This window comes from Phalacrocorax aristotelis, chromosome Z (assembly GCF_949628215.1).
Source record: "Phalacrocorax aristotelis chromosome Z, bGulAri2.1, whole genome shotgun sequence".
In the NCBI taxonomy this organism is placed as follows: Eukaryota; Metazoa; Chordata; class Aves; order Suliformes; family Phalacrocoracidae; genus Phalacrocorax; species Phalacrocorax aristotelis.
The window spans coordinates 19,833,104-19,860,073 of record NC_134311.1 but is presented as its reverse complement, the minus strand read 5'-3'; the positions used below and the strand labels follow the sequence as shown (position 1 = coordinate 19,860,073).

The 26,970-nt window shown below is 39.3% G+C and overlaps 1 protein-coding gene across 6 annotated transcripts in view; it reads right to left on the bottom strand.

Annotated features, from left to right (window-relative positions):
* Window positions 1–26,970, bottom strand: part of MCC (MCC regulator of Wnt signaling pathway) — a 237,769-nt gene that overhangs the window by 32,216 nt on the left and 178,583 nt on the right. For all 6 annotated transcript variants that reach the window (XM_075079290.1, XM_075079289.1, XM_075079293.1 and 3 more), the window contains 8 exons: window positions 25,216–25,379; window positions 19,908–20,114; window positions 9,731–9,877; window positions 9,319–9,408; window positions 8,485–8,633; window positions 6,602–6,742; window positions 5,295–5,395; window positions 2,524–2,707 (listed from right to left, as the gene is read on the bottom strand). In XM_075079290.1, the coding sequence (XP_074935391.1) occupies window positions 2,524–2,707; window positions 5,295–5,395; window positions 6,602–6,742; window positions 8,485–8,633; window positions 9,319–9,408; window positions 9,731–9,877; window positions 19,908–20,114; window positions 25,216–25,379 (1,183 nt within the window). The remainder of the gene's footprint in view (window positions 1–2,523; window positions 2,708–5,294; window positions 5,396–6,601; window positions 6,743–8,484; window positions 8,634–9,318; window positions 9,409–9,730; window positions 9,878–19,907; window positions 20,115–25,215; window positions 25,380–26,970) is intronic.

Sequence of the window (26,970 nt, the reverse complement as noted above, 5' to 3'; positions counted from 1 at the left end):
CTGAAATCCTGTACCATTTAAAACATACTCTGCTGAAACTTTACCTACTCAGCCAACAGGTGATGTGCACACATACACACATTGCCAGCTGACCACTGAAAGTTCACAGTAAACAATGAGCATGAGGGGTGATTTTTGTCCCCAAACACTGCCCCCAGCCCCAGCCCTGGCCCCCCTCAAAAAACCAAAAACAACCAATGAAAAATTATGTTCAACAAAGCAAGGACTGTAGACACTACATTCCTACCAAACACTTTCAGTGAAAAGCTAGGAAAGCAAACACTAAAACAGGAACAACCCCCCACCTGCCAATTTCCTCCGTCAATACTGGAAACTATCTAAATTGTTTTTAAGGAAAAAAAATGCCTTGACTACATACTAGGTATCTCACAAGGAACAAAAACATTGAGGTAGTTATGAACAACTGAAAATGATCCTTTCAAATAACATAATGGATAACAAGGTCAGCCTAGGTAGAGGTGTTGCTACGTGCGGCCACTTAAAACATGTTTACATGCAGGCATAAGTGCATGCAGACCGAGGCAAGTCAAGTAGTTGAAACAGCTTTGTATAACTTCTTCCCAAGGCCAGTAAATACTTTTGGTACAATGAATAACCAATGTGTCAGTAGCACAGATGTTGTCACATTAATTTCTGAATAAAGATAGAGCCTTCTTTGACAGAAAGAGCACCATAAAACTTATTTGAATAAAATGTTAAAATTTACCTTGCATTTGGACCCTGTTACCTCAGGTTACCTTTTTGCTTACTTTTTAGCTATTCCATGCCAGTCACATGGCAGGAAATAAAATCCTTTGGAGTAGGCGTCAGTAAGAAGAGGAAATGATAGAGTACTAAAATAAACGTGTCAAAAAATGATAGCATCTGAATAAAGAACTGGCTCAAAAACTGAATTAAAATGAAGTTTTAGAGTGAATCTGAAAAACTAAAATAACTTCTAAAAATAAAACATTCATCTATATTTGTCCAGGATGTGTGCCAAATTCACATCCATACACAAGCACACATATTCACTGCACAGAGTACAACTACACTCCAGGCAGGCAATGACTCAAAATGAAGTTCCTAGCAGATGTATTTGAACTGGAACACTTCCTCGATAATAGCTCATTTAAGTTTCATTATTTTATAGGTCTTCAGAAAAACTGCAATAACCAGCCTTTCCTGGAAGAATCCACTCTGTCCGTCATGATGTTCATTTGCCACTCCATGTGCCAAAGAATAGCATGGGAATGAAGAATTTGGGGAGGGGCAAAGGCAAATGTGAAGGGAGAGGAAATGGTTTAAAACAAAATGGCTGGATCTGCAACATTTAGAAATCAATTCTTGAGCGTTCCAAATGCTGACAGAAGCATACTTCTGATCTCTGGTTCTCTGTATGTCTGTGCTGTCTACATAAAATAGATAGTAATAAGAAGTACATATTTGAGTTCCAATAAAACAGCAAGAAAGTCCCTGATATAAAACAAACATAATGGTTTTGCGCTTTGTGAGGAAGATCAAAGTTCAGAGTCACCCCTCTGCAACAAATTTATACAAAGCCCTTCTTGGCTGGAGTTGCTTGAAGTCTAAAGGCAATTAGACCACTGAGGCACGGTGACTTATAAATCAAAGCAAAGAAGCCAGTGGACTGGTGGGAGGGGCGTGGTTTATAGAATCATAGAATAGTTTGGGTTGGAAGGGACCTTCAAAGATTATATAGTTCCAACCTCCCTGCCATGGGCAGGGACACCTTCTACTAGACCAGGTCGCTCAAAGCCCCATCCAGTCTGGCCTTGAACACTTCCAGGGATGGGGCATCCACAACTTCTCTGGGCAACCTGTTCCAGTGCCTCACCACCCCCATAGTGAAGAATTTCTTCCTTACATCTAATCTAAACCTAACCTCTTTCAGTTTAAAGCCATTACCCCTTGAACTATCACTACATGCCCTTGTAAAAAGTCCCTCTCCAGCTTTCTTGTAGGTCCCCTTCAGCTACTAGAAGGCTCCTATAAGGTCTCCCTGGAGCTTTCTCTTCTCCAGGCTGAAAAACCCCTACTCTTTCAGTCTGTCTTCATAGGAGAGGTGCTCCAGCCCTCGGATCATCTTCATGGCCCTCCTCTGGACTTGCTCCAACAGGTCCATGTACTTTTTATCTTGAGGGCCCCAGAGCTGAATGCAGTACTCCAGGCGGGCGCTCACCAGAGCAGAGTGGATGGGGGAGAATCACCTCCCTCGACCTGCTGGCCACGCTTCTTTTGATGCAGCCCAGGATATGGTTGGCTGGCTGGGCTGCGAGTGCATATTGCCATGTCATGTTGAGCTTCTTATCAACCAATACCCCCAAGTCCTTCTCCTCAGGGCTACTCTCAATCCATTCTCTTCCCAGCCTGTATTTGTGCTCGGGACTGTCCCAACCCATGTGCAAGAACTTTGCACTTACTTCAGCAATACAGTACAACATAACTTTTGGTCTGAAATCAAACACTTGGTGATTAGGAGAGCAGATGAGTTGCAGTTACCTTGTGTGGCTATTGGATGACAGGCTTTCCCAGGGCTGCACACTACAGCCTGTGATTGCATAGGCTCCCCCGCAGCTCCCATCTAGTTTCATCAGCAAGGCTTTTGCTGCGTTCTCAGCTGTCTTCCTGCAGTCATGAGCTCTTTTAAGCATCTGGGTGACGTTTTCATCACCTATCTGGTCCCCTAGTTTTCAAGGAAACAATATGTTTCAGAGCTTTGAGGAGGGTGAGAAAAATCAAGGCAAGAGTAGAGGTGCTTCTACGCTTTCTCTGTTTATACCAAGACGATGACAACAAATTACCAATCTGTGATGTAAAAGCAACTTCACTTCTGTATATGCATCAGTGGTAACTGGGCTACTGACCTGAATGCATCTCCCTCCCAGCCACAAGCTCCAGGCACTCGTTGCTCCAGGTATATGTCTTAAGTGATGTGTTATCTTAGCTAGCTTGTCTGTTTGTAGAGTGCGTGCATTGTGCATTAGAATTAGGTTAGGATGCTGAAATTAATAATACACTGGAAGAGCCTCAGCCTAAATTACAAGTCTTACTCCAATCAGTCCAGTGCTGTTTCACAGTGTAGTCATTTCCAGTGTTTGTTCTCACAAGCACCTTTATCTCAAGCCTAATGATTTGCCAAAACACCTTACAGGCTACCTTTCCAGCAGGAAGAATTGCCTTACCACTTAGAAGCAGCCTTTCATAAGCAATCATATGTACTAAACCAAAAGAAAACTAGCACTGGTGTTTATTAATTTGCTATAATATCTAGTGGTTATGCAGCATCTACACAGCTGGTAAGCCATCCCTTCAGCAGAGACAGTACAGAAACCACTGTCACTGTTCTTGCAGTCCTAACTCCAGCTAGAGTCAAGTCATTAAATTAAGACAGATTAGTGGCTACACTGAAAGTCTGAACAAAGCTACACTGTATTCAGTATTTAAACAAATACCATGCAATGATGCCAGAGAGTATCAAAAAACCAGTTTGCTCTATGTCAGATTTTCATTACACCCTTACTCGAGTCAAAGAACAATTACCCATACTTCACACTTGCTAAGTGAAGTGCATGCACTAGAAATAACATTAATGTGGAAGAAAGGAAGAGAGAATGTTCTGTTAAGAGCAGCTAGATATGCTTAGCTCTAAGTGATGCAGAAGCAAGTCCTATGCATTTTCCACTCACAGACGTTGATATAAAACTTGACTGGTCTTCAAGCCAAAAATCTGCTATTTTATCTAGGTGTTTTAATCAAATTTCATGGTGAAGTAAAGGTATATAAACCAAACACAAGTTCCTCCAAGCTGTGTTACGTAATGGGAAATTGGCACTATTTCTATCACAGGGCTATAACTGATAATACCATAATTAAGAGATGTAGACAGACACCCCTATAAAAACGAAACTACATTCTCTTTCATAAAATGCATGTGACATGAAACCCTACTCTAACCCAAAGTATTTCTCCCTTCTAAGATTTCTTTCTGCCACCTATGTGATTAGAAAATCCAAGACTGAATTAACTTTTGCTGGCCACTCATCTCTGCCAGCAGGGAAAGATCCCTTAGCACATTTCAGAAAGGAATGACCAGAGTCTGGAAGAAAGGTGGATGAAAATGTCAGACATCCACTCTAATGTCTGGTGTATGGCACACACTGCACAGGCCAAGACAGGTACACAGGGCCTGTTTCTAGCACTGGGAGAGATACAAAATAAGGGGCATGGTTAGCAGCACAGCAACTGTGGTCTGAGTGCATCTAGTGATCTGAAACAGGAGGCTGACCATGTCAGTCCTGGGGCTCTAAAGCCAGATGGTTACCCTGTCTCTAAAATCTTTCTGTTTACATTTCAGTGATTCCTCAGAAGCTAGTGCTATAATACTGTCTCAACCAGGCTGTTACTACACCTCCCCACAGCACAAAGAACTATTCTTCTCTCTCTGAAGGTTTCCCTTCTTTTACTTCAAGATCAGTATAAGGAATGGGACTATAAAGCCCAGATTAATGTTCATTGTGTAAACACCTCTTCCTATCAGAAAAGTGGAGCCAGCAGCAATGTCAAGCTCCAAACATTTCTGAACTGTACCCATAAGAGTGGCTCATTCCATTACTTAGCAAGCAGCATATTAAAAAACAACACCTAGCCACAAGGTTAACTATCCACAAAATAAGAAAAACTCAGGACATACAAGCTAATATCCCCAACAAGACAGTAAAACATGACATAGAATGTTCTAAAACTCTAGAGCAAAGGTAAAATGCAGGGTGAAAAACTAGAGCTTTTTTTTCTCTCTGTAACTACTCAATGTTACCTTTGTATTGTCTTAATCCCAGTTTTTCATAGACTATACTCAGCTTTGGGGGAGGGGGGATGTCAATGCTGCTGGCTGAAACAAAATCTGTACTTGCAGTTACCACAGCCGTATGGCCCTTAGCCATATACGCTCCTGAGTATTGTTTAATAATTCTACTCTGTACAGCTGCGCGTCTGTAGCAGCCTCACCACTGCCAGAATAGGCATCCCCTTGCGATAGTGTACATAGGTTGACTTAAATTGCTGGTGAATTTTATGATTTAATTCCAGTCTCTCTTTTTCTTTTCCCCTATTTTTTTGGTGTGTAAAATGAGTTAATTAGTTGAAAACAAGAAAAGACTGGAAGGCATTCTTAAGGGATGGGTCATGAGATGATTCACTGTTACAAATAACTCTAGTGCTAACTGACATGCAAAAAAAATATATTTAAATAAAGTGATTCATTGACATCTTACCAACAGAACCAACACCTGCAGCTCTGAACTGCCCGAGAATGAGACTCTGCTCACTTTCTGCCAATGCCAACAGCAGCTCATATGCTTCTATGCACTGCTCACTGAAAGAGAGAACAAGCCACATAAAACCAAAATCACACAAAATATATCTGCAGTTCAGAGGGGAAGAATACCTGCAACAGCAACAAAAGAAAAGAGGTAGCTGATGAACTGCATGATTCCCTACTTCTTGTCTAGCAGCAGGAATATTAAATGATGTAACACACAGAGCTCTATCACAAGCATTCAAGAGTTTTTCCTTCCTTATGATGGTCCCAGGTTGGCCTCAAGTAATGTAACAAGTTAAAACAGAAAAGAGAATGACCCATTATGAAGTGAGCTCCAGAAGCATGTTTGAAACAGTCAACAATATGAATGATGGTTGACATGATCCCTTTGAGAAACTTTTTCAGGCCTTCTTATTGTACAAAATACAGTATTCTATACTGTACTATATACTATACAAAGTATAGTAAGAAGAAAAGACAGAAAAAAATACTTATTTCTCTGTCCTGGCTGTAAGAGTTTCCTCCTTACAACATAACAGCTTCAAAATACAGTTGTGAGTCACTCATTCCTGTTACCTTCTAATGTTTTTTAAAATGTATATACCTTAATATACCTATTTGCAATTTACATTTTCTTGTAATTTGCTCAAGGCTGATAGTAATAGAGTACATCCTTTAAGAGGCAAACAATTTGTCTTAAGACTGGAACTGCCTGTTCCAAATTAGTTGCAGTTGAAGGAGTTAAATGGCACCGTATTTTTACATATAGTTTAAAGCAAGTTTAGATACTTGTAACCAAATACCAAGGAATTAATCCACAATTCCAACTGATGCAATATAAAGTCACTCTGAATTACGTGGAATACAATACTACTCTTTAGCCCACTGGTCTTGTGAAAGCTGCCAGCCCAATACAGAGAACCTATACCTTAAGACTGGATACAGCAGAGACAGTTCAAGCCTATACACAACTCCTAATTCAAATGTTAATTTTGTATTTAAAAATGAGAAAATAAATCTGTATACATCTATTAGATCGAGTTCTCTCCTGCTGGTGAACTAGGGTTGAAGTACACTTGTATCAGTAACTTCAGTTCTGTAGTTTGTCAAGTAGTTTAACCAAAGCACATTTTTTCAGGGAGGAAACAAAAAGAAACAGTATTACTATAGCATACCAATAATTTCACTCTCAAAGATTCCTATCAAGTCTCCCCCACTCCCTCTTTTTCTGGATGAGACACCCTCTGCATAGGTACATACCTGTACTGCAATGCAAGCCTGAGGGCTGTGGCATTGGACTCATACTTCCCAACAAGCATGCTCATCCTCTCGGCATTGCTTTTGCACTCTTCCAGTGTTATTGTCAACAAGTCATTCTGGGATTTCAAGTGCTCAATACGGCTGTAGAAAAGGAAGTAAATTGCAACCTTGAAGATTAGCTTGCAGACACTATCCTGAAAACTCTAGAACAATCATAATTTAAAACAACAAATACCATTTGGTGTACGCAGGTCTTTAATAAAGATGCCAAAATCTATCAGTCCTGTCTCCCATATCAATAGCCAAGCTGACAGTAATTTCTCTTAGGACAGCCTCTTATTCTCCTCTCCTTCCCATAAACTGTAATCATAACCCTGTGTACCAGCAGCAAGCGGAAAGCTGTACCCTTATTTTGTAGCCACAAGACTGTGTAGGACAGTTTCATATTAACCTCTTGCATAATTTTCCGCCTCCATTCCTCACCTCCTGCTGTCACATTTGCTTCTTCTTTTAAGTAAGGCATACTCATTAGTCCAATATGTGGGTGTGTGTAGGGATCATGCAGCTGCATAAATACCCCCTTTCTTTGGAACCTCCAGAATAACTGTTTCACTTGAAGTAATATTTTGGTTGTGATTAGAGAAGTAACTTCCAAAATACAAACGAAGTTTCAATGACACAATGAAATCTCCAGAAGTTCTGGCAACAGTCAAATGGAAGCCTATATCAGAATTGAACCGTGACATTCGTCTCAATGAGGTTTACTCTGAATCTGAAATGAGGCTTCATTATATCAGTATTACTGTTTATTCTCACTGGTGATAACTGCGCTACATATCAATGTACTATGCCTAATCATAAGAATTGGACATACAGCGAAAACAGACAGGCAAATGATTTAAAAATTTGTACAGGTGGCTTACGAAGAAATCAGTGCCATCCAGAACTCTAAAATCACTGACTTCTTAACAAACACAAGAAGGAGAAGGGCTAGTACACCATTTATTCACTCATCAGAATAAAGCTCATATTTTCCTAGCTGCTAGAACGCTCAGATGCTTCAACTCCTGTATTTTCTTTGACACCTCCTATAAGGAACTGTGTTGTCAAAGCATAATTGTGCAGCGCACAGAAAAAAAAAACCAAACAAAAACCCCAAAGGATCACATTTTGCAGCACTACAAAAACATGAACTACAAATAAAAGAGATATTGTTCTGATCAGACTAAATCTGAGATAGCTGTGCGGAAGAGAGAACTTGGAAGGAAACATGCTGAGACATGATTCTCATGTTCCTGATCCACAGTTTTGATTTTATGTGCCAAAGAGGATGTGAAGCATTGGTTTTGATAGAGCTTATTGAAGGATAACACCAGTGGTATTTTAACAGCAACCAGAAAGCTACAATCTTTCCTCTGCAGAGAAAATTCTGCTTACTGGTATATATGCCACTCCACCATACATCAGTCCGTTAGTTGATACAGTTCATGCTATAATTCTGTTTCTTCATTTCTTCATGACAAAACAAAGCAAGCTAATTCCAGAATGAGGGGAATAAGTTATGGGAATCCTATTCCTAGCAGTGATGTGTCTTATGAAAAAAGATGCCATGCCTACTTGGCCAGGACACTACAGTGCAAATTGTTCCAGATGAAAGTGCCATGCTGATTTAATAATGCATGACCAAACTGTCATACGAACAGAAAGAATCTTTAGCATACGATTCAATCTTCTCTTCATCAACTACGTTCCATGTTTATCTGCAGCTGCCACAGTTGAGCTGGGAATGAACTAAGCAATTGTCAAAAAGGATAAAAAAGTAGCAGTTTTAACAAAGCTAATAGCAGACAACCTATTTGAGCATATCTAATGTTTCACCGTACCTATTTAATCTCTCTGTCTCCACTTCAAACTCTCGGATTTTACTTTCAGAGATAGCAGATCCATGTGAATAAAGAGTCTGGAAGATTTCCTGGATGTTTGAGCAGTCTTGGAGGGAATGTGCCAAATGTTCAGCCACAGTACTAGACACCTGCACAGGGCAGTCAATAGATTATTGTGAATAGATAACCACCGGTTTCCTCCCACAGGCAGTCTGCATTGACAGCTGCATTTACTTGCACGTATTCACTTCAAGGCATTCATCATTCAGCATCTACCATGATTTTTGCATTGAATAGAACATTTACAAGTTTCCACTTTAAGTAGCTATTTTGATTTAAAATTTTACTAGACAAAGGGTGAAGCCCACTACTTCATGATACATTTGAAAAGCCTAATATACAAGTTACCTACTTTCTTGAAAGCCTGGCAAAAAGTTAGAGCTAAGTTCTTCAGTGAGACAAATATTAACACAGAGTAGCGACAGTGTTACTGATTTACATTGGCATTACAAAGCAGAATCCAGTTCTCTGTTGATTGGAAGTTGTGAAATGCGACCGAATAGTCTTTTCTTGAAGAATAATATTTTGGAGGAATTGACTCCAAAATTGTTCTCTTGAAGTCACTCCGAGAATGACTTCTAGCCACCGCTTATGAGAAAATGAGATCTTCATACTGGGTGAAATATTCTCTGCTGAAATATTTTTCTCAAAGTGACTTATAAAATACTTTCAGTTAGCTCATACATTTATCTAGCAAGAAAACAATGCTGTTTTTAAAGGAACACAGGTCATCTTCAGAAGGTATCATGCATGCACATAATTATTAGTCCTTACCCCTATGCTGCTGATTTCTGATCCTAAGACAGGTCTATCAGATGATGAAGACTCTGATCTTGTCTTTGACAACTTCACTCTTTCAGCAATCTGTAAGTCAGAATGCTGCACAGTTACACAGGAACACACACACCATAAAGATTACAGAAAATGCATTTGCTCACTAGCTACACTTGCAAACCTGAAGTGAACTACTGTAAAACTGACACCTGTGTTGTAACAGGGAATTACAAAGATTAGCGCTTAATTCCTTTCTGCAGCTCAAGTTCATTGACTGGCTTAGGATCCCAGAAAACTCTCTGGGGATTCCAGGTTTCTCCCAGTAAATCACATGCCCGCACAGCAGCTGTGCAAAAAGAAGCGTGCTTCTCCCAGATAATGAGAAGCATTACTGCAACACACAGTAGCTCACCTTGGCTATGGGAATGTCATTGCTACTGCTGCTTGTGCTCAGCTCTCCCGTGCTGGGGTTAATGGGTCGATTGGCAGAAGTGAGACGACTTGGGCTGGATGGGCCTGTTGCCTGCACACTTTGCAAACGTGTTTGCAGCTCTCGAACCTACAATAAAACACAACATTCTGTTTTTTTCACTTTCAGAGTTTAAATAGCTTGGAGATTTTCTCATTGTCTAGCCAAGCCTAATTGCCTCTGGCTTGAGCATAGAAGTCGTATTTTGTCCTGCGGTGGCCACAAATTTTTCATCTGGGGACCAGATGAATGGAGGTTGTTTTAAAATTCCATTTTTGTCAGTTTTTTGAACTATTTGCAATATGGAAATATGCAAATGTAATACTGTAGAGCAATTACTCAAAGTTTCAGCTTGTTTTATATAACCCCTTCAGTGCAGTTGTACTATATGTATAGAAATTATTCTGTCTGGGGTGAAGCTACTGCTCCAGCCTAAGATTATGATGCCTAAACAAATCAAACGAAGAACCTGCTGTTAATGGAAAGCTCCAGTGTTGAAAAAAACTCTTGATACAAATATATCATAGGATGACTTTGTCATACTTGAAGGTCAAAGAAATTCAAATGTTAATCATGCTTTCAAAACTACAGTTAAGTAAAGGTACCGTGTAATGAGTAATGTACAGGCAAGAAAATACCAGCAAAGCAGCCAACCAACAGTCTGCAGAAGCTCTCTGTAAACATACACTGCAAACACTCCATCGTCCCCAGAATACATCAGATACTTGTAGAACTGATGTCAAAAGATTTTCAGGACTAAAGGGTAAAAAAAAAAAGTCTGCAGGAGCCAAACTATAGCTGAGCTGAAGATTATAGTGTTTACCTTGAAATAATTCTTAACAGACAAGGAATAACACAACAATTATGCCAATAGGTAAAGTGACAGAGCTCATTTTCCCCACAGAATCTTAAACAAGGAATGTGAATGAGAGAAGGGGGAATGTGAGATGAGAGAAGGGGGAAGAAACCACCTGAAGAGGAAATTTCCCTGAATATAGAGCATTTACTTTAATATGGAAGTTTCTGCTGATTTTGTTGGAACAGGCCATCTGCAAAACAGAACTGGTGGAATTTTACCAAAAGTCCAGTGAAATAAAAGTTCAGTCCATTTTATATCCCCCTGTAGCATGAAATGCAACTCTGATTCCTACTCTCTAAAACAAGGTGGGATTGACACAAAGAACAGATTAAGCAAGCTGAAATCCTTTAGTCAAAAATTTTCAAAATTTAAGTTTCATTAAAGCTTAGGCTTTCTTCAGCTATAGGCTCACCAATTGAGTGGTCAGTGTTTTAGCAACCTCTGCTTGAAAAAGCAGCAGTCAGCATGTTTTCTGCACAACATATGCAGACTTCTTCAACTTACTGCACTGAGGGCAGAGTTCAAGCTGCAACTCCAGTCACCAATGCAGTATCTTACGCCTCCTATGATCCCCTACAGTCTGCTTCTACTTCTCTGAAGAGTACCCCTGCCTCTCTCTCAGTCATATGCAAACTGAAGGTCAGGCTGCCTGATGACTTACTGTCAAAATAATAGAATTTTTAGGTATGTGTAAACTACTAGAAAGAAAAACAAAAAAGTGTGTTTTACAGAACAGAGCATGTTACTAATAAAAAGCTGTAGGGGGCAACAATAAAAGCACATAAAGGCTAATTGCACCCATAACTACCCAGTTCAGTCATGGAGGAGTGCTACACCTTAAAGAAAATGAAGCCAAACAACTCTAACAGTGTATCTCTGTAAAAAAAGAAAAAAAAAATGAAGTACACAAAACCTCAAATCAAATCCCCAGTGTTTAAAAGTAACATGCTGAAAAATGGATATGGGTGCTTGCCCTAGAATTATACATCTTAACTGTAATTACATCATAAAGTTAACTGCGCAGAGTGTATAAAGTGCACATTCATAGCATGTATCTTCTACATATTTGCAGCTGAGGCCTCCTTTGTTCATAGACACATATGTAATTTCAACATGGGTACAGCTGCACTAATGCAAACCTTAAGGACAGAAGTGCACTACTGATGCAAACCAATCATTTCAGCCTGCTGATATGTGTAAAACTGAAACAAACCATGTAGGCATGTTTTTGCTTGCAGATGTGGAAAGCCAGTGCAGATAGGATTTGTACTGCGGCGTTAACACTGAAGAAAACAAAAAACAACCTCAAAACTTAATTAAATCAAAACCACATTTATTACTATTTCTTTTAACCTGGGCTGTTCCAGACTAAATTCCCCAAGTGCTTAAGTTATAGCATCGTTTAAAAGCAAATGAACAGGAAAACCACTAGGGATGTATTCTTCACAAAATTAAATCCCTGCCTCAACGTCTGACTGAAGAATTGCTAAAATATTCACCTATGCCCACAAGCTAGTCCTGGAAGATCTCACTCCAAAAGCAAGTAACATTCTAAGTTTAAGGGCAACGAGGAAACAGAGTCTTAAAGTTCCTTAAAATGCTAAGCATTCGTTGACTCCAAAGTTTAAAACTACCCTATGTAAAGACAATATTATATAAAACTTCAGCGCAGATAGCCTTCCTTCAGTCTGTGCTTTATTACTGAGCAGCGACCATTGGCCATGATTACAAAGCCGATTATTCTTAAGGATCTGTAAAGCAATGTTAAGAAACAGAAAGAAAAATGAACACAGCTAAAAGAGTAGCCAGACAAAGCTCTGCTCAGGAAAGCATTTATAAAACAAAACTCAGAGCACAGCACAGTTATCAATCTATGCAAGTCACTGCTTTAATACTGTATCATGGAAGCAACCACCACTTAAAGAAACTGCTTATTCATGCTTCTTGATGCATTTACTGATTCAGGCCTTCATTTGACAAATTACATGCTGAATTAATTCCTATAAATAACTACACTAACTTTAGCAACACTGAATACTGGATGGTAATTCTGAGCAGGATAACAGGGCAAGTTTGTCCGGCCCGTAAAATTATCAATCTCACAATTCACACATTCACCAAGCCAGAATCTCATGACTGGGTTGCCCACCCCAGACTGCCCAGAGATGGCTTAGGTAACTATTTCTGGTCACCAAAACCTCCACTGTAAATACAGCAGTATGCACCATCTCATCAGAAAGTACTTTTCCACAGTGGTAGTAATTCCACAGGAAAAATAAAGGAAGACCAAAGAACAGGAATCAAGAAAAAAAAGAGTTCAGAAGAGCCAGTTTCTTCTCTGGATTGGTGAATTCATGAGTTATGAAAAGACAAACAGTATGATTAAAAAGGGTCTGACTGCCCTGCTCAATAATTCTGCCAGTCTTAAGTGTCATTACAAATGTACTAGAAATTATTCTGAAGGTTACATTTATTATTAGACTGAAGGTAATTGCTGTACTGCATATGAGACACAATAAACACTTGGAAATTGCAGAGAGAGGAAGGGCAGATCTTGCAGGAAATGGATGACAAAATTGGAAAAATCCCATGGGTGAAGACAAGTAAAGAAACAAACCCAAAGAAGCTCCACTGAAAGACAGGAAAGTGGGTATTTGTTAGTTGGGGGGGAATAATAAGAAAGGATGTGAAGAAAGATTTCTTCAGCCCTTGCATCATACTAGCTTAAAGACAGAAACACCCAGAAGGATATAAAAATTGCTATAAAATCCTAAAACTCTAAACTGAGACAGAAAGTGGCCAACGGGCAGATCTAATTATATGGTCAGAAAAAAAAAGGATGCAGCAAGAGCAGAGGAAAAAAGGAGAAATCCAGGGAAACACCTCGGAAATCCACAATTAAAAAAAGGAAAGAACAAAGATCTAAACAGCTGGAGGAAGTCCAAAGAATTACAGAAGTAAAGAAGTGCTGGAAAGAACAGGAGCAGGGACATTAAGTGAGACACAAGGCAACAGAGCCATTAGACTTCAGATCAATGGCTAGTCTAGTCAGGTGCAAAAAGATATTCTCAAGTTATTAAAATAAACTTAAATAACTGGAAATTTTATTTATTTATATTAGCTGTTTAGCAGTATCAACCAACTGTTTAGCTGCATTTCTAATTTTTTCCTGTGAATGCTAAGAATTGGGGTAGGAAATAGGGAAAAATAAACCATACTCTCTCATGGGTGCCTTAAGAAATTAATAAAAAGACAGCAAGAGTAGAAGAGAAAAGGGGCTCACATACTACAGTAACGTTGGATTTATGAAAGACTTCATAAGTGATGAACAGGCATTATGGACATGTTTGCAAAAATGCATAGTTGGTTATAGAAAATACTTCGGTGACGTATGCTCATTATCTATAAGCATGAATCTAAGAAACATGTTTCTCCTCTTTGTGTTTTACACATGCATACTCACAACTACATGATTTGTTAATAGACCCTAAATAAAAAAACACAGCTACAGACTGCCTGTTGCTGTCACTGATTTCCACATTCAAAGGATAGCTGCTGCTTTTGCTCCTAAACCAGTTTCTAACAAGGGGCATGCCTGTGATTCTTTTCTTTCTACCCTACTTACGACCTGTTTCATCATGCACTATCTTTGAAGCCTTCAAGTAATAACATTTTCCCCCTAGCATTTTAATACCACTTTGGTTTTTTCCCGTTATATAGAGGAAGGTGCAGCACAACAAACCACAGGAAGTGAGTACACCTCTCCCACCTTCTAACTTATTCATGCACACTGCAAATCTGTGGAGAGGAAGATGGAAAATGAAATACCAGCTCAAGCTGCTCTGAGTGGTGAGGGCCCTTCCCTGCCTAAAGCACCCCTAACCTTTCAATCAGGCCTAGTGGTGATTATTTTCAGCCAGATAATTTTCAGACCCTCTTAAATTGTGAGCACCAGAGCTAACAAGGTCTGATTTCCTACAGGTTGTCTGCTGTGGTTGACTGAGTATGGTAAAGAAGCCGTTCCTGGTATTTATATGGGCTATCTCCTTAATGAATTCTCTGAAGCTGAATGAGCTTAGACCTGCACTCATCTGTTCAAAGGAGGCATTTACAGAATATCCCTCCTCTGCAAAGACGTCTGCTTTCAAGAAATATGTAAGAACTTAACTGCTACTAGGAATGCTACTCCTCTGGCAGATCTGAAAATTAACGTGCAGTTTGATTAATTATTTTGAGGAACAGAGAAAGGGAACACACAGGCAAAACAAGCTATGGGAGAACGGGTTTATACCTATGGCCTTTTTAAGTAGCAGGATAGGCTACAGTGCATTGGGTGATACAAATGTGCTCCAAGCAAGCGCTCCTCTGTTTTTGACTCCTTTCAGACAAAAGTCCCTCATGCAGAGCTCTGCGCAGAAAGATCTGCATGCTGTACCTCTCTAGAGGATGTAAAGCAAGGAAAACCAAAGATGTGGCAGGACATGACATGGGAAGTGAGGGGAGGATTCCCTAAAACCTCCAAGCACAACTGAAGTGTTCTGATCCAGGCTAGCACACAACAGAAACAAACAAGCAAGGGCAGTAAGCCTGTCTCAGGCTTTTTCTCATTTAATTTCAGATTAATCACTGAGCATTTGCATACAAGCTTGGAAACAGAAGCAAAGCTCTCGTTTGTTAACAGCTAATCAGAGATACTGCTGCATAAGCAAATACCACACAACTGAAGGAGGTGGAGAGTGGAAATAGCTTTTGGCTGCTACCTCAGGTTTCTGGTGTGTACCAAGAGACAAGAGGACAGAACAGTTCAAGGATCACTTTAAGCTGTGCAAGCTGACAATAATCTCTATAGGCCTAAAATTCATCAGTGTTCTCTGCAATCTGGAACAATACCTTCTGATCCCAATACAAATGATGACAAAACAAGGACAGCCGAGCAGCTTTTGCCAGCTTTGTGTCATCTGAGAACAGAGTGGGCTCAAGAATGCCTGCGAGGCCAAGGATCTGACTTCTGCTGTGGTTTGGGTAGGTTTCAAATCCTTGCAAGAACAAAGTATTTTGGGAGAGCCCTCATGCTAAAATGAAGTTTCTTGGAGCAGGGACAATCTGGTCAGCTGGAGGGATCATGCATTAAAATGGCATTTTTCTACTCCTCTGCGGATTATGTTTTCATGAAGGTCTTAAGTCAAGGACAGCTAAAATGGTAAATCTAGTTTTGTTTTGGTCAGTTTAGTGAATTCAGCTGAGTTTGGAGCAGATACAGAATAATCCTCACAACTAAAAGCATTTGATCAACTGAACAAGTTGACATATGGCTTACGCAGAGAACAGACTTAACGGAACTCCAGAGCTGGAACTGCCTTTTCACTTTAGACTTAGCTCTTCAGCACAGCCTCAGAGAAGCCTGAACACTGCCAACAGCAACTGCTTCTTACACCAACAGTCTGCTTGGGACTGTGCTGAGGCACAATCTGGCAATTTTCATGAGCAGTAATTAAAAACCCCACAACTTTTACTTTGCAGTCTTGATGGGAGTTCATATGCTGTATCAGTGCTGCTCATCTGACTCCCCTGGTGGATACAAGAGACTTTGTGCAAGAACACAAATATTACTTTTTCTCCTACTACTTAAGACTGTGACAACATATAGCAGTGTAAATAGTGTTGTCCTGATTACAACCTTATTCTCATATAATAATAATATTAATCCCATGAACTGGTACAGAAGTTCTCCAGCATGTTTTCTTTATTACTGGATTTAGGATTATGACGAGCTATGTGTACGCAGTTTCTAGAGTGTTGACTGGCCCAGGCTTAAATAGATTTTATTTTTAATATGGCAATATCATACAGAGGTAAAATAAACCTCTGCGTTATGAAATTAGTTGCTACACTGCAGGCACCTTCCAGAAATAAGTGATTACCTCATTTACTAATGACCCATGAGAAACAAACTCCATATGCAAGTTGTTTCTTAGCCACTGTTCTAGAAAGTGGCTCAATCTGTTAACTGAGCACAGTGAATATCTAATTAAATTAGATCTCCAACAAGCCTGAGAAAAATGTATTGAAAGCACTCTGCTTGATTACAGACATTGGTCTAAAGTAACAGACCTATTGATCTGTTCAACTTCAAGCTTATTCGCTTCACCCAATTTAATTTGAGAAGAACAGTAACTAAATTTTAGTTGGATCTCCTTTCCCACTCTCCAGGGAAATAATCTGAAGTGACTCTGAGTTCAGGTGGCATAGAGAAAATATTTAATAGGTCAAGGTAAACATTTATTTTGTTGCAACTATGGACATGGAGTTACATTAAAAATGCAAATATGGTTTCCACTGCAACAATTACATAGTGTTGCTGACAGGGTCATAAGCAATGAACAAAATTCTCTAGTGGGGGCAATAAACCAGTTGTTCTGTAAGTTCAGGATTATATTAAAAGCCATATTTCAACAAAGTCCTCCTATAGGTGCAAACCAAATGAAAACAACTGAAAAAACCACCCACACCAGCTGTGCCTGAATATAGAGGCGGCTTGATTTTTTTATGCTCTGTGCCAATCTAACATTAACCCTTTGTCTACTGGGCAAGACATCTATCCAATCTGTCCAAGAAGAATTTCATTAATTAAAGAAGAATGAACATTTAAACTGGCTTGCTGTATACGAAAGACAGCTCAGACTTACCCTCTCCAGGGTCAGCAGTCTGAACACAATTTGGGTCAGTAACATCCCACTGCTGCTGCCATCTGACAATTGCTCTAGCCACTTACATGAAACAAGTTGATGACCTCAATTCTGTTTCCACCAGAGATGCTTCCATAACAAAGACACATCAGTAACACATGCAGCATCCCTGCTATCAGTTCCAATAGAAAGGCCAGCAACTACCAGGTCAGCATGATTAACGTGCTATCCTTTCAGTCCCAGGCCTATATTAAGGAGACTGTGAAATATTCAGTAACGCAGCCAGTACTTGTGTGGCTCCACAAATGCTTGGTTCACTGGGGATTCCAAAACAGACTGACCAAGTCAAGCAGTATCCTCTTACACAGAACTAAACAGCATTTTCCTCATCATCTAATCCAAACCTCTGCTACTGCTGGCAGCCAGACAAAACATCAGTTTTGTGCAGAGATAACTAAAGCTAGCTATAGAATTAATGCAGCTGTATTAACTGGGCCAATTAAAAGTAAATTTTTTGGCTTTCCTTTGGATACAATCCTAATGTAATAATCCTGGTTTTAATAGGTTTCCCTGTACAGTCATACATTTCAATATACAACCATAACTTGAACATTGTAAAGCTCCATTTTCAAAGTAGTTTGGCAGTAACCTTACACCTTATTGTTTCTTCAGAACCTACAATCCTCTTATCTGTTAGACACCTCATAGTCTAATTTCTGGCCTAATATAGCCACGAGTGGTTTATATTAATCTGTTGTTGTTTCAGTTTTGTCCCTATGTGTAAACAGTCATTACTCCCATTCTTACTTGCTTTCTCCAGCACTTGTAAAGAGAAATCAAATTCCGATTTTGATTTTGTTGAACAGGACACTTCTCCAAGTAAGCTGCCCATTTCTCTGACCCTTTTCTACATCTTTCTTTTTGCCAATTTAAATGGTACCTTTTCAAGCATAAGATGTAAGAACTACATAGAACGTTCCAGATCAGATCTCACCACTCTTTATACAGTCTTTCCAGTCTCTACTGGAAGTAATTTAACTGGTATATCATAGGATTGAGTTTGCCACCATGCATCAACAACCCAGCCTTGCTGATACCTGAGGGTACAAACACCAATGCTTTCCTTTTTTTTGTTCTTTTTCTTTTTTTTTTTTTTTTTTAAACTGAGCAGCTTCTGGCTGTCAGCAGAAATTCTTGTTACAGATCTTTTAAGCACCTTAACTTGCATTCCATACTTCTCAAAATTTAAATCTTTTTCCTATGAATCTATCCTCAAGGCCACCTATTTTTTTGTTTGATATCCCATTATTGATCTGTATCATCTGTAGCGTCAATATCTGCATTTGTGTAAGCAAATTTCACAAGCACACCCTTCTGTTCTCTGCCTGCTTGCTGCCTCTCTCCACGCCCCCTCCTGCCCCAGGTATGCAATAATTCAGCTGGTGCAAAAACGCTACTTCTATAGCTCAAGGGGTAGCACTGCCTATGTTTAAAAAGAAATGTCACTATAAAATCAGTCCCAAAACTTCAGGACTGAAAACCAATTACACTTATGGTACATAATAAAACTAAATTTTACAAAGGAAAAGTTGAAATGGTCTTGTTTTCTATGATAGCAGATTATTATTCTTACCTCATCACACATCTTTTTTTAGTGTTAAGAGAAGATAGAGAGTTTTGCAAAGGTAATTTGTGGCCTGATATCTTTAGATTGGAAATCTCACACAATGCAGCTTCATGCTAAAATGATACAGTCATTACAGAACAATGTTGTTTTAGAAACACAGTGTTTGCATAAAAGGTCAATCTGCTGCCAGATTGCAACACTTCCAATGCCTTTACCAAGGTAAAGTGGTCTAAATTTTCACTCAAATTGAACACAAACTTGAAACTGCCTGTTTTAAAACCAAAATTATTTCATACTTAGCCAAGACTGCAGATTTAACAGGAACACGGCTAAGAAATTTTAGAAGTAACAAGATTGAGGTCATGTTTTTTTAGATATTTCATGTTTTTTGTGAACAAACTTCTGTTTGTTTTTTTTTACTTAGGGCTCCACACAAAGCAGAAGGCCTTTATTTGACCTTGCAGCATCATAAAATGTAGACGGGGAAGCAGGACATGGCTGGGACTACTCATTGTTCAGTTCTGAGAATTATTACCCACTGACAGGAGTCCTGCTCTTTTTCTTTCTCCTAATCACAAATTGAATTCCCATCAAAACCAAAGAAATATTTGTTGTTTACAGAAAAAAAATGCCTCAAAGGAAAATTCACTAAATGAACATCTGCTTTCTCTATACACAAGTTACATATGCTTCCATGGAGATGAGTATCAGGTCTTCTGTTAACACATGATTTCTGATATCAGGTTGTTGTATACCTCGGCTTTTCATCACACACTCTTTTTCAATTATGTTCAGTTTTGTCCTAGTTCTGTAAGTTGTATAACTCAGCTTTAAAAACAAAAAGCCCTACAGCCAGCACAGGAAGCGAGATTAAAGAGAAGCTTGTTCTGGTGGCAAAATTATATAGGCAGGAGGAACAAGAAGCCATCATCCACACAGCAGCCTTACCCTTCTACGCAGTCTGTCCCTTTCTTCACGAATAGCGTTCATGGTGGCCTTGGTCCTGTTCAGCTCCTCCTCTTTGCTACACAGCATGGCCGTGAGGCTCTCATTCTCTTCCCGCAAGCCAGCTAGCTCCTTCTCCCATCGAGATCTCTCTTCAGAGAGATTTGGATAAAGGTCGCGTCCCAGTACACCCTCAATCTCTTCTACGGTCTGCAAAAATATTCATCAAAAACCAGAAAGAAGCAGAGAAAGATGATTGCACAAGCAGGACAGAACTGTGTAACAGGCTACTGTATAAGCCTTTCCATACACACCCAACACCACACCATCATTAGTTTGCTTCTTTTGTTTTATAAGTAGTATCAAACAAAATTATTGCTTATTTCGTTTGATAGTTTGACCGTTTTATTAAAGTATTTCATACTGACCAACACCAGAGTAGATGGATGTTTTATATGCAAATAAAACATGTCACCCATGAGTGACAGCAATTGCAGCACTTTCACCTCAGAACACTTTGAGAAAAATTAATGACTCCTTGTCACGGGTGAGCACTATGCTTGTTCCTCTGCTTGAGGCAGTAAGTAGTAGCCTGTGAATGGGCATGGCATGGAGCCTTTCTTAGTTCTAGACAGTAAAAAAAAGGAGGACTCTTCTTTCCCATGTTCCTGAGCATGTTCTTTCCTAGAGGTGGCAGGGAGATAAAGAAAATTGGCCTTGGCTAGGCTTACATTATACCATGAGACGTTACAGCCTTTCTAGTGCATAAAAAATGGCTGTGTTTCTCTGGGACATAACATGCCGCTCAGCATTTCCCATCCCCTCCCTTGGCTCAGAACTGTGCCTTATAGGCTTGTGCTTATAATCAGCACAAAGGATATTCAGCAACATCTACTGGGTGAAACTGAACTACACGCACACACCACCAGCAAGGAAATACTGCCATGCCTGAATGGCCAGCCTGGTGGTACATTCAACATGTTGAAACACAGCACAACACTCAACGTGTCAGGTATCTACGTGCAGTTCTGATTCTACTACACAGCATATGCTGTGCCTGTATTAAATTTTTTCACTTCTGGAAGACCTTTGCAACACAGGAAAACCCTCCAATTGTTGCTTGTAAGGTACTGAATCTCTCTGAAAGTAGTCTGCATTAAAATGGTACGAAGAAACATGGAAAATAAATGAATGTATGATGTAACTAGCAGCCTAGAAAGTTTCATTTCACTGGATAATTCAAGAACAAGTTATAGCTAAAGCCTATACTTCTAAGTTTAATATGGAAGACAAATAACTCATATACCAAGGTTCAAAATAGTCTACTTTGTTGTTTTATTCAAAAGTACTTAACTTTAACTGTAACAAAAATTACTAACTGAAGTTTATGTCCTTAATTTGGGAGGGACTAGAAGAATCAACCAGATTATGTCTGAAAATGACGAACCAAGTTGAAATTACAAGTCCGCTTTTTTCCTGCAAGAAATCTTCCCACTGTTTTCAGCACTGACGGTGAAGTATCAGTGAAATTTTATTATTTATCCCTTATAATGCAAAACTGGTTATTCATTGTTATCAATATATTACTTTTAAAGAATAAATCTTGTCTACACAGCAGGACTGCTCAGAGAGGAGGAACACACTCATAGAAAAGGAAAAAAACATTTTTTAACAACTAGTTCAGGACACTTCTATGGAAGAGGCAGGGACAACGCTTTTGCAATTGGGTTCAGTTTATAATTTTAAATAATATTTCAAGTCTCTCTTCCATAAAAGTGCAGTATGTTTAGAGTAATAAATACAAAGCTCCATTGACAGAGTAACTACACTATAATTCTGCTTACATATTTGGTAGAAAGCTTAAATTACTTTTCTAAAAGAGCCATACCTTGCAACATCTCTGCAAGATGAAAGGAGCCGCAGGTCTCCCTTACGTTAGTTTCACTTGGACCTATAGGTCTCAAACTATGACAAGGTAAGTTATTTCAACATGAGGATGAGTCCAAGTTCTGAATAAGCATAGGGCAGTTAATCTTACAAAGTGAAGAAAAGCTCTGTAACGGCAGGAGCATTCTCTCTTGATGCTGTCAGCTTTATTTTAAAGAGTGTCTATTTGTTGCTGTCTTCTCCTCTGCCTTCTTCCCCCAAAACTCTCCTTTTCGTGCAATTCCCCTGCTGTTTCCTCACCCCTCTAATGCCAACTTCTGCTGCTGCCTCATTCCTCCTTATTCCCCATGCTCCTAGTGTTGTTATTTTACCAACCCCTCCCTTTCCTAAGCCTCTTCTGCTCAGAACATTACCGGGGGTGATAAGCCTGGAGCAACACTGAAAGAGGGAGGACTGTCATGAGGAAGCAGCGGCAGTGGCTCAATAATGAAGGTATTTTCAGACAGAGAGGCTGCTGATGTTTCTCCAGACTCCATTGCTACCATCTGCCCACGCAAGTACAAAGTTCAGGCAGTGACAGCATTAGCATGGGTCTGACAGTAATAATAAGGGCTGCCCTATAGTCCTTATCAAAGTTAAGGGACCTTTCTGCTTGCTTTTATGCTTGTTCATTTTGATGTGATCAACATCCTTTTGCTGACTAAACTATTAACAGAATTTTCTGGTTTCACAACCAACATGCTACCATCACCCATGGTAAATAATACATAAATATTGTACATAGATATATCTAAGTAATCTACTGGGTTGTTTATTTTTCTTAATAGCAGTATTACAGAGCAGTTTTATCCGGCATGCTGCTGCACAGCAGATGAACTCAGGTAAAACTTCATGGATTCTAGGACTGAATTACAATGTAATGTTCCGAGCACAGGGCAGGATGTCATATCATGGTAATTCCCATCTTGTCTCTGGAACTGCCATCAGTACTCTCTGCCTTAGTTTCCTTACAAGAGGTGTTGTGTTACAGACATGATATCAGATCAAATCAGCAGGTCTTAGGTTTAAAAGAAGCAAAAAGCAGCACTTTTACACAAGGCATAACTCAGTGGTAGAATTTATTCCTACCAGAATTTATGAAGGCCAAAAATTTACACCGGTTAAAAAACATGTTAGATATACACATGGAATAAAATTCCACTGATAACTATTAAACACAAAGTAGTTCCTAAACCCACCTTACTGGAAGCATCTTTGAAGGAAGGAAAAGGAGGACATCCTATGTATGTCCTTTTTGATGCAGTCTTCCCATTGGCATCTGTCACAAGACAGATGGACTTTTGGAGTGACCCAGTGCAGCTGTGCTCATGTTCTAAATGGATAATGTTTGGAAATATTTATATCTTTTTTTAATCAGCAGAGTTTTAGTGGTGGATATCTGTTACTGATAGTCATTTACTCTTCAAAATATACAAAGCACTAACCAGCCTACTCCACTGAAATTTTCTCAAACAAAGGATAGTTTTGTAACTGTTCAGTTTATCAGACAATCTGATAAATCTCATTTCAAGGTCTTTTCATTCTTTGTGGGATAGAAAAATTAAGCTAGCCAGGGCCATGTGATTTGTATAAAACAAGCAAAAAAAAAAAAATAAAATTAGCAGCAACAGCATTAAAAGAAACCCAGTGAAATTTAACCATCAAAGCCAAAGGATTCAAAACATTTAAATACATTCGTCCACCACTGAAGAAAAAAAGCCAACAGTCAAAGCAAAAAACAATCAGGATATTTCAGGTTTCCATTTGTGATTCCACCTGTTTTAAAAATCTCTCAGTTCTCTGTCTGAGGAAGCAAGACAGGAGGAATGGCCTGCAGCCATGGGCAAAATTTGAGAGAGGCACTCTACATGTAGGTTTTGCCATATTAAACACATTGCTGAACCACTTCCCTAGCACATAATCAGAGCATACCAGAAAGCTTCCCATCTTCCTGAAAGCTTAGTATCCTTTGCATGCTATCACTTGTCAAACACAAACAAGCACTACAGACAAGGCAGTAGGGAAAAGCTTTCCCAAAAAATGGCTATGCTTGTAGAGATCACATGAAAACAAAAGGCCTGTATTTTGGACCAGGAGGAAGCTGCTGACTTACTTATCATTATAGAAGTTTGTTTGTAGTTAATTTGAATCAACAGTTTAAAATAAAAATGGGTTTAAAATAAAAAGCTTGAGAATTAAGCTTATGGCAGCTATTTTGACATTTTGTTGAATCCAACTACTGCAGAAGTTTTAATCTCATCTCACTTCAGAGACCTCTGTGGACCTCACACAGACCAATCTCTACCTGTTTTCCAGGATTCATGACCTCTCTCAGTCAATACTGACTTCTGAGAACACTTAACCCTACAACTCCAGATAATACTGGGTAACATTCAAAGTATTGATCCTAATCCTCTGAGACACTCCAATAAACTGCTTTAAGACCGTTCCCAGGAGACCCAGAAGTCAGTCTGTCTGTCTCTCTCTCAAATATACCCACACTCTTCAAACTATTACTCAACATTAATTTCTTTACAGGCCATTATATTCCTCAGGCACCACCAGGGACAGAGGGGACCTTTCCTGGTAGCATGCCAAAGGGCTCTCTAAGCCATCTAGAATGGTCACAGACCTTCCCACTTCAAGAGAAAACTGTCAGTATATTTGTTCTTATATAAATGAGTCAGTGATGCCTTTCCATCTGACACGAAAAACTTGTCCAGCTCTTTCCCTGTATATAGTAAGCTATGTATGGTTCCCTCACTTTCAGGTTCTAAACTGCAATCCCTTCATTACATGTGCTATCAGGCATCCCTCTTCTTATGCTGTTACATGCAGAGTAAAACCAAGACATACAAGTATCAGCTGAATTATTTGTTCCTGTGTCTGGCTTGCCTCATTAGAATTAATATACTACATGTGTTTTGTGTTAAATACTAGCTTCATATTTTAAGACAGCAAAGTCACAACTTACATACAATTTATGCCATTTCATCTTCAAATTTCAGCAAGTACTACATATCTTGTTTTCAGTATTGGTCAATGACTAGCTGTGTGACCTTGGGCAAGTAACAACTTGTTTGCTGGATAACCTTCAGAAAATAAATTACCTGCTGAGTGTCCTCATTTCTCTTATCTCTGAAATGAGCATAATACAAATACAGTTCTGATTTGAGATCAAAAGTCACTTAGTAGCTCCTCCTGTGCCTTGGTGAATTCAGTGTAAAACAGGTGTACTACCACTTACCCAGTATGCACTGTGAGCCGGACTTGATTTCTGTGAAGTACTTTGACACCTTTGGAAGTAAAGTGCTATCACTACAGAACGTGATCAGGTGTCTCAGGCGATGTACACACTGCATTTAGAACCTAATGTTACCCTTACCTTAATGGCTAAATCACAATGTTCACTGGCGGTAGTCAGTTGTTCAATATGTCTATCCACTTCTGCTACTGATAAACTGCAGCTGCTTTTCTTCCTCCCACAGACAACATTTTCCAGACCTGTCAGCACTCTTTGCAGTTCTGAATTCAAGTCACTACAGTTATCTAAAAGAAAGCAAAAAAAAAAAAAAAAAAAACAACAACAAAACCAAAACAAATATTGCAACAATTATTGACTCAGTGAAAAAATACAAACTCTAACCCAGACATGCCTGCTGCAGAACAGATAGGACTGATACTGTTCAAGGAATATCCTTGTAATCTGCCACTTTTTCCTCACTAACTGATAGGCTTAAATGCTGTAACCACATCGACTGAAATAATGAGTTACCTCCTCTCTGACAAATAACACTCCCCCTACTTATCTGAAATGTTCATTCTTTCTTCAAAAACCTCTCTTTTCTGAAGGACAACGTTTTAAGACACCACATGCTCACATACTATGCCATTTCTTTTTTGTTATTCTTTTTGCCACTCAGGGCCTATTATTCTGATTTTATTGCCCTCAAAGGTTTTTCTCTGTAAACTCAACATTTTTTCTGCCTGTTCCATTCATTGACATTATGACTTGACATTTTTCAGAGGAATTTCTGTGGCTGTACTTTGGCACTGCCTAATTTAAAAAATGCTGGTGTTTGCAGAAATGATCCCTAACAACTGTCTTAGAGCCTATATTTCATTCTTATAGCTACTTTTTTCTTCAAATGCAACTGCAGAATATTCAGGGATCATAACAGCACACCTTGTTCTTTGCTATGTTCCATACTACAACCATATTAGCAGCATATACAACAATGCTATTTTAATTATAAAATGTTGCAGAGAATCACTTCCTTTTCTGTCTTTAGGCAAAGCTCTTCTAGTGCCTTGGGCACTGCCACAGCATCCTCCATTCCTGTGAAAATAAGTAGGTCTCAGTACCTTGCTAGCTCACTTCATAAATTATTTTTGGTTTTCTTGGGCTCACATCTGGCAACAGACGGTGTCAGTTCCTAAGGCAGACACAAGGTAGAATTCACCCTGTTGTTTTCTCTCAGATGTGCTAGTTAGTATTTCTAGCTTACTAGTTAAACAGTTTGCAATAACTACCAACTGTACAGGACACAAGTGGTGCACTATGAGACAGCAGTGCACCAGCAGTTCCTATACCTTACTGAACATAGTGGCAGGCATTCTTGCTGGAGGGTGTTATTTCTATAATACTGCTGCAGGTGTTCCACCGTGGTCAGAATTCCCTAGAAGCCCCACAGCTGTGGTTCTTACAGGGGACTAAAGCAGTGTGGCATTGAACTGTGCCTGAAATTTAATGGATGTGAGACACCAGATTATTGTAGACTGCCTTGAAATCTCTGCCTGCAAGACAAGACTGGAACTGGTTGGATGAAGGGATGAGATGATCAGAAAGTAAAAAACCTGTGAACTTGTTACCACAAATCTAACTCCGTAGCCTAATGCACATAAACAAGAACCTAGACCAAGAGTTTAGAATGATGTCACAGTATTGTATGAAAAATGTGAAGGGGCAACACATACAGAACTTTACTCTTGAAGTCATATTTACTAGTTCCTGACTAGCAGCCACCCATCTATTGTAGTAATACTAAAAATCCCTTTATAACACTCACTTATGAGCAGCATATACTGTGCAGGATTACTTGTAAACTGTAAAAACCCTAATTGTAAAACCTCAGTTTTG